General features: G+C 49.4%; 1 protein-coding gene across 1 annotated transcript; it reads left to right on the top strand.

Annotated features, from left to right (window-relative positions):
* Positions 1-272: 272 nt before the first annotated feature.
* Positions 273-8,291, top strand: eif2b4 (eukaryotic translation initiation factor 2B, subunit 4 delta). The gene is made up of 13 exons (XM_084453606.1): positions 273-305; positions 1,249-1,286; positions 1,434-1,620; positions 2,138-2,362; positions 2,684-2,766; positions 4,027-4,118; positions 4,219-4,333; positions 5,541-5,617; positions 5,887-5,989; positions 6,342-6,469; positions 6,908-7,085; positions 7,642-7,822; positions 7,989-8,291. Exons 1-13 carry the CDS (start codon positions 284-286, stop codon positions 8,186-8,188), a joined length of 1,629 nt encoding a protein of 542 aa, XP_084309732.1. The 5' UTR covers positions 273-283; the 3' UTR covers positions 8,189-8,291.
* Positions 8,292-8,506: the final 215 nt, after the last annotated feature.

Genomic DNA, 8,506 nt, shown 5'->3' with positions numbered 1-8,506 from the left:
CCTCCAGGGCCCTGAAGCGAGCAAGAAAGATTGTGACTGACGTCTCCACACAATCTATGATTGATGATCTACTTGGTGAAATATACTTTGCAGAATCTAACCTAGAGATAGTTTATAGACTACACTGCTCTATTGAGCACTGTGAGCCATGTCGGCCTACTACAGTACATCCATGACTGTAAGGTGGGGTGAAGACTAATTCCGCTCCTCACCGCAAGAGGGCACTCGACAACAAGTCCATGATCCCTGACAGGTCTCCTGCACGGGCTGAGCTCTCGTAAACATGGCTGACACTGGAGAGCCAGGTGAGTCTGGAGATGGGTGACAGCCAGTAGAAGACTATAGAAAAGTGATATTGCTTGGTACTGAATGTCACATAGTTACACGTATTGGCCGGCCGTTTCCCATGTTGTATTCTAATATATAGAAGGCTTGCGTTAGTCTGTGTCGCTTGGAGTTGGCGAGCTAGCTTGCATCATTGGCTAACTAGCTAAGCTATTCATAGCTAGCTAAGGTTAGCTAGCTGGCTCCAACCAGAAGGGATGCTGGTGTGTGTAGCTAGTAGCACCCGTGTGGCCAGTTGCATACTGCTGACGAATGTTGCATCATTCACTCACTGGAAACTAAGTTGAAAATACTAGCTATCTAATTGCACAGTGGCTTTCTAGTCAGCTGGTCGTTTGCTATCATTATGGCTAGTTAGCTTGCTGCTAGTAAGTTTGCTAGTAAGTGCGCGTCCCAGTGTGGGGCTAGCTTGCTAGCTAACTACCTTGCTGTGTCAGCTGGATAGCTTACTAGCTAATTCTGCACTGACATGCTTCGAGTGAGCTGTATGAATGAAAGTCACGGTACCTGTATTACATTACATTACATTACATTACAGTCATTTAGCAGACGCTTTTATCCAAAGCGACTAACAATAATTGCATTTAACGTAGGAAGAGCCAATGTACTACTACTTGCCAGAATTCACAAGTGCATCTTCTTTCTAAAACAAGTGACTAAGAGCATAATCTAGTGCTGAAGGCAAAGTGCAAGAATCACAATCTAAAGTGTATGTTGCACATTTGACAGATAAACATCCTAGAATTATTCAATGTAATGCCTGCATGCACGTTTCACACGAATCACATGCCAGCTGGTATCTACTGCAGCTTGCTAGCTAGTGAGTGTATTTAATGTGCAGCTTGCGAGCTTACTGTAGCTAGCTTGTCATTTACTGACTTTCTTTTTTTCACTTTGTTATAGATGGACCTGGTAAGAAAGATGACATTGACCGTGCAAAGGTAAGTTAAGTAAAACAAAAAAGTTGTGAAAAAGAAAAATAGAGAAAGTTCTAGACTGTGTCTGTGGCATATAAATTACAACCTCTGTTTATGTTCTGTTTATTTTCTTCTACACTCCACTTGTTCTGTGTCACGTGTCGCCCGAAGATTGAAGGCCGGGAGTTGACGAAGGAGGAGAAGCAGAAGCTGAGGAAAGAGAAGAAGCAGCAGAAGAAACAGAAGGACAAGAAGGGCGACAGCAAGGACGACAGGGGCCCGTCGGAAAGAGAGACGGAGAAGAAGCCCGCCGCTCCGTCTCCGGCACAACAGGCCACGCAACCCCCGACACAGAAAGGTAGCTGAGGACGCTCACTAGTCGCCTCTCGAGACCATCCTGACCTTAGCGAGCTTCACGCTCAGTTTCACTCCGCAGATCAGTCTGGCCTTCCCCCCCCTGTCTAGAACGATTATAGTGGGCGGGAGTACTTGTCTTGACAGACTGACTCCTTCAGCCAATCAGCGTAACAAAACATTTGCCAAATCCAGTCGGAAGAACGTCGAAATCGTCTTTTCCTCCGAGAAACTCTGAATACTCTTGTTCTTTGCCTGGGGTAGTATGAATATTGACACAGTTTGTATTATATTTCGTTCACGATGACCAACAAAAGTTTCCCTACAACAAAACAATGTGTTGCTGCATGGGTATCTCTGTTTGTATCATACATTGGTGTTATCTGGTAGAGAAAAGATGATGTTTCCAGTTGTAGTCAGGTGAACAGCCACACTTTTTTTTGCTCTCCACTGGCATTCACCTACAGTACCAGTCCCACTTTCTCAACAGCTGCTCATCGGTCTGTCTTGTTTCCTGTCAGCCCCCCCAGCAGTGCCTGCACCCTCCCCTTCACCCGTGCCTGTGTCAGACCCCGGCCCCGCCCCGGCAGACAAGCCCGCCAAGAGCAAGGCGGAGCTGAAGGCCGAGAGGAGAGCTCGGCAAGAGGCTGACCGCGCCAAGCAGGCCAAGAAGACGGCGGAGCAGCAGGGTCAACAGCAAACAGCCCCCAGCAAACCCAAGGCCCCTCCGAATGAGCTGCAGCCAGGTACGGTACAGCCTACTGCCAAAAAACCCATCAACAATGAAGTGTTAGATTCAAGACTCATTTATCTGTCATATGTAATGTATGGTGTACAGTCAGTGTGAAATGTTGCTGCCGGCTCTAAGATAACGCTCAATTACAGTTAGATTCCAATACTTTATTTATAAATGACAAATTTACACAAAATGTATAATTCCTAGAGGTACCATTCCGTGTGTAGGATTTTAACATCATGTAGGAAGCTGTTTCAGTTCATATGTATTCTGTGGAACGGGTAGCGTCAGTACAAGACGAGAAGACGTTTGACTTCCTTATTTCCCTCAGTGGTGAAAAGACTGCCGGAGCATATCCAAGCAGACGACCCGGCAGTGGTGAAAAGACTGGCCAAGAAGTTGGAGAGACAACAGGTTTGCAGCATTTATAGTCATTGTATTATTATCATTATTATTATTATTATTATTATTATTATTATTATTATTATTATGGTGTTATTCTTTCATCCTTGGCCATAGTTCTTTTTAACTGTTAAGATAAGCAAGACTTGGGTCAAATGCATACAATACCAGTCAAAAGTTTGGACGAATGAGAAAGTGTTTTTCAAGATGATTTGTGTATTTTATCGACCTCAGAGTTTTCACTCTTGGGACTGTTCCAGAGGCTCAATTGCACTCCTTGAACCCAAACCAACCAAAGTATTTTACTGTACGCTGTATAATTTCCCCCCAGGGCTGAGAGTAACTACAGGGGAGTGGTTAGGCAGCCGATCCTCACGGCACTTAAACCCAAACCACCTCTTTGCTTTTCTCACCAAGTGTACCGTACCTCACGTCTCTTTCAGACCGCGGGGCGCGGCGCCGTTAAAAAGGTATCAGGCGTCTGAGGTCTGGCCCCCGTCTTGCTGTGTGCTGCTGTTGAGTTTGAGTCTTAGTTTTGCCGGCGGGTGATTCCGTCTCCCTTCGTACCCGTGTCTGCGGCACGCCTCTCCGGGATAATGACCGCCTTCCCATCTTGCCAGTACATGAAGGGGAGAAGAACATTTTGATGATGATGCTTCAAATTAGGGTGTGCTGTTTGTATTGAGTTGGTGTACGTGAGTCCCTGTCGGGTCACGGGCTCTGTGCTGATCCTGCTGCACAGGGCTCATGGGATTGCGGTTTTCCGATCTGTTGTCGTGTACCTGGACAGGTGGTATGAGCTGGAAGCACTCGGTTCTCACAGAGCTGCAATGGGTCGACCTGGTTGTTGTCGTCCGTAGGGCGGCGCTTTTCAAAACACGGCAAGTGTCGCCGAGTGAATCCTCATTAGTAACTTGACAGAGTTACTGGCCCTGCTTCAAATTAAGGAATCATCTCTATTTTAGACATGAACGCGATTGAATACACTGCATTTCCTCCCTACTGTACCTGTACGTGTATTCCAATTCAGATGACCCATTTGGCTCTCAGGAATCATTGCTTCCTCCTCATGTCCCATAAAGGGTACATACCTGCTGTGCCTAAACCACTCACTGGACTCTGATTGTCCCAAGGCTCTGCCTCAATGGGGAGGAGGGGGGGGGGTTGTTCCAGACCCCGTCCAGTGTCCCCGTCCCTTGGTCTCTGTGACCTCCGGTGGGCGTGTGTGTGTGTGTGTGAGTGAACTCAGTGTGAAAAATCCTGTGTTCTCAGATCCCCCTACGGTCCGACTACGGCTACAAAGTCAGCCTGTTCTCCCATCTCCACCAGTACAGCCGAAACGCCCCCCTCACCCAGCAAGTCAGGTATCTACCGAGAACCCGCTCCCCTCTGGTCTCTCTTGCATGCCCCAAACCTCTTTGAGCGTCTCGGCGCTCGGGGATTGATTGGTTGTGTCTGCGGCAGCATTCCCTCCACAGTGATCCACCCCTCGATCGTGCGGCTGGGTCTGCAGTACTCCCAGGGCATCATAGCGGGATCCAACGCGCGCTCCGTGGCCCTCCTCCACGCCTTCAAACAGGTAGAGTACCGACCCACAGGGCTGTTCTGACAGGTAGAGTACCGACCCACAGGGCTGTTCAGACAGGTAGAGTACCGACCCACAGGGCTGTTCAGACAGGTAGAGTACCGACCCACAGGGCTGTTCAGACAGGTAGAGTACCGACCCACAGGGCTGTTCAAACAGGTAGAGTACCGACCCACAGGGCTGTTCAGACAGGTAGAGTACCGACCCACAGGGCTGTTCAGACAGGTAGAGTACCGACCCACAGGGCTGTTCAAACAGGTAGAGTACCGACCCACAGGGCTGTTCAGACAGGTAGAGTACCGACCCACAGGGTTGATCAAACAGGTAGAGTACCGACCCACAGGGCCGTTCAAACAGGTAGAGTACCGACCCACAGGGCTGATCAGACAGGTAGAGTACCGACCCACAGGGCCCTTCAAACAGGTAGAGTACCGACCCACAGGGCCCTTCAAACAGGTAGAGTACCGACCCACAGGGCTGATCAGACAGGTAGAGTACCGACCCACAGGGCTGATCAAACAGGTAGAGTACCGACCCACAGGGCTGTTCAGACAGGTAGAGTACCGACCCACAGGGCCCTTCAAACAGGTAGAGTACCGACCCACTGGGCTGGTCAGACAGGTAGAGTACCGACCCACAGGGCTGTTCAGACAGGTAGAGTACCGACCCACTGGGCTGTTCTGACAGGTAGAGTACCGACCCACAGGGCTGTTCAGACAGGTAGAGTACCGACCCACAGGGCTGTTCAAACAGGTAGAGTACCGACCCACAGGGCTGATCAAACAGGTAGAGTACCGACCCACAGGGCTGTTCAGACAGGTAGAGTACCGACCCACAGGGCTGTTCTCACTGTTCCGTTTCACTCATTAACATACAGGCGCAGATATGAACTATACTCAGTGTTTGTGTATAGCATCCCAGCGGTGCTCCTGTTCTTTTTGTATTTACCGTAAATAGTTGAATGACCCCGCCCCCACCCCACCCTCAGGTTTACTGGATGGGCTGTATTATATAATGTGCCTTTAGTTCAATGTTGGGGCTGAATTCACTTGTAGTTGAAACACCCCTCACCCCCCCCCCCCCGCCTTCCATCATCAGTCCTAGATGAACTACAACTCCCCGTTCTCCCCACATCGTTCATTAGGGGACTGCACGATACCCATCATTCCTAAGTAAACTACAACTCCCTGTCTCCCCACAGGTCATCAGGGACTACACCACCCCTCCCAACGAGGAGCTGTCTAGAGACCTGGTGAACAAGCTGAAGCCCTACATCAGGTAAGTGATCCTGCCCAGGGAAACGGGGATCACATGGCACGACTCGGCAAACTTGAATCAATCTGTAGCATGACTCTGCAAATTTGAATCAGTTTGTAGCATGACTGAAAACTTTTAATCAGTTTGATTAGACTTTGTAGGTCGGAACTCGACTTTGTGTTACTTCATCATCTAATGACGTTGAATGGAACATTTCAAGACTGGAAAAATAATTGCATTTTCCAGTTGAGAATAATGTACCGCACATGCTTGGGTTTCTTCTTTTGCAGTTTTCTTAATCAATGTCGCCCCCTGTCGGCGAGCATGGGCAATGCGATCAAATACATCAAAAAAGAGATCTCCAATATTCCTAGCCAATGGAAAGAGGAGGAGGTGAGATTTTAATCTGCTTTGTGAATGACGTTCCTGTATTTGGGGTTGGATATTAACATTTGGGTTGAACGGGAAGGACAAGCCGGCTGTTCACAGATTTACACTGTGTCAACTTCCTGGACTGGTATGACACACTTGAACCCATGTTTCCTTTATGCTGATGCCCTCTTTTCTTTTGCTCCATTTCCTGTCTCTCTCTCTCTCTCTCCGTCTCTCTCTCTCTCTCTCTCTCTCTCTCTCTCCCCCTCTCTCTCTCTCCCTCTCTCTCTCTCTCTCTCCCCCCCTCTCTCTCTCCCCCTCTCTCTCTCTCCTCCCTCTCTCCCCCTCTCTCTCCCTCCCTCCCTCCCTCCAGGCTAAGACTAAGCTGCAGACGTGGATAGACTGTTTCATAGAGGAGAAGATCATCCTGGCAGCCAAAGCCATCTCTAAGTACGCCATCGAGAAGATCAGCGACGGAGATGTCATCCTAGTATACGGATGGTAAGACGATAATAGCCTCTATGATTGTGGCGATTGTGTTGTACATGCAGTCATCCATATGCGCGAACAGGTGGCATGGGAATTTGTCGTCTATAAACATTGAGTTGTTTTAACCTCTCTCCATACTGTACCATCAAATAATTATTAATTCATACACTGCACTGTAACTTTTATTCCGGTATTTTATTTTTCCTGCATTTTGTTTTAAATGTCCTTTTTTGCATTTCGTTTTGGTGTGACCTTTTATGTGTTTCTTGCACTTTGTCTTGATGCTTTTAATGTCTCATGTAAAGCACTTTGAATTGCCTTGTTGCTGAAATGTGCGCTACAAATAACTTGTACCCCGACAACTTCGGGAACCGGTTCAAACCGAGATACCGAATACCGGGGGCTTGAACTAACACCCTGCGTCCCACTCTCTCCCCCCCCCGCCCTCAGCTCCTCCCTGGTCAACCACCTCCTCTGCGAGGCGTTCGAGAAGAACAGGAAGTTCCGTGTGATCGTGGTGGACAGCCGGCCCAGGCTGGAGGGCCGCGAGGCTCTGAGACGCCTGGTCCAGCGAGGCATCAGCTGCACCTACGTCCTCATCTCCGCCGTCTGCTACATCCTGCCGGAGGTGAGCGCAGACGCACGGGGGTCGTCGTCGTCCCCCCCCCCCCCCGTCTACTGTACCGGAGGTGTCACTCCGCTCCGCAAGTTTAGGCCGCTAGGATATTATTACTCTCATTTTACACGAGATTGAATGGAAGGTTTCTGTCGTTTCGCGGTTGAGAGTGTCTGAACAAAGAATTTTAAAAGCATCTATCTTTGTAAAAAAAATAAAAATAAATAGTGATTCAGGTTTTATTGATTTGGTATGGGATTACCTCAGAGGCTCAGATCACATTGCACAGCTTATGGGAACCGTTTCCCTTGGTGAATACCTCTAAACATCACTTCCCCACATCTCTCTCTCTTCCTCTCCCTTGCTTTCTCTCTCTGCCCCTCCTCTCTCTCTCCCTCCCCTCTCCCTCTCTCTTACTCCCCCTTGCTTTCTCTCTCCCTCTCTCTCTCCCTCCCCCCTGCTTTCTCTCTCTCCCTCCCCCTTGCTTTCTCTCTCTCCCTCTCCTCTCCCCCCCCCCCCCTCCTCTCTCTCTCCCTCCTCTCTTGCCCTCCCCCCCTCTCCCTCTCAGGTCTCTAAGGTGTTCCTGGGCGCCCACGCCCTGCTGGCCAACGGCTACGTGATGTCTCGCGTGGGGACGTCCCAGATAGCCCTGGTGGCCAAGGCCTTCAACGTGCCCGTGCTGGTCTGCTGCGAGACCTACAAGTTCTGCGAGAGGGTCCAGACCGATTCGTTCGTGTCCAACGAGCTAGGTAAGTCTGGAGGTCATTGGCTATTATGCTCTTCGTTCCCCAAGAACTACAATCCTAACTTTCATAACACATCCGTAGGCATTGCTAACCTTAAATCTGTGCCCGATTTTACGTTTTCGGAATCAATTTATATCGCCGATGACCATTGACAAACTCCTCTCACCAGACGACCCCGACGACCTGATCGTGACCCGGAAGGGTAAGACGCACCTGCAGCACTGGCAGGACGTGCCCTCGCTGGGCCTCCTCAACCTGGTCTACGACGTCACGCCGCCCGACTTCGTGGACCTGGTCATCACGGACCTCGGCATGATCCCGTGCACCTCGGTGCCGGTGGTCCTGCGGGTCAAGAACGTGGACCAGTGAGTCCCCCCCGGCACGACTGCGTAGACGACGACGACGGCGACGACAGAGTCTCATCCTCCACCGATACCAGTGTGCTTTTGGCCTGCAATAAATGTATATCTGAAATGGCACATGCTTTTTAAACAGAGTCCATGTGTGTTTCTTGGCAGTCGGGAGACTGAGAATGTTTTTTTTGTGTGGGAGTATTGAGGTTGGTAAATCAGGGTTGTGTTTCCATGGCAAGTCGTTACAGATAATGGAACACAAGTGCAGACGATGTTCCTCGTTAACTTAATAATATTAAATTGCAATTACTTTCTAAATTGATTGGATACACTG

This window comes from Borostomias antarcticus, assembly GCF_949987555.1.
Source record: "Borostomias antarcticus genome assembly, chromosome: 19".
Lineage (NCBI taxonomy): Eukaryota > Metazoa > Chordata > Actinopteri > Stomiiformes > Stomiidae > Borostomias > Borostomias antarcticus.
The sequence above is the reverse complement of the archived record's forward strand: the minus strand, read 5'-3'. Positions and strand labels throughout refer to the sequence as shown.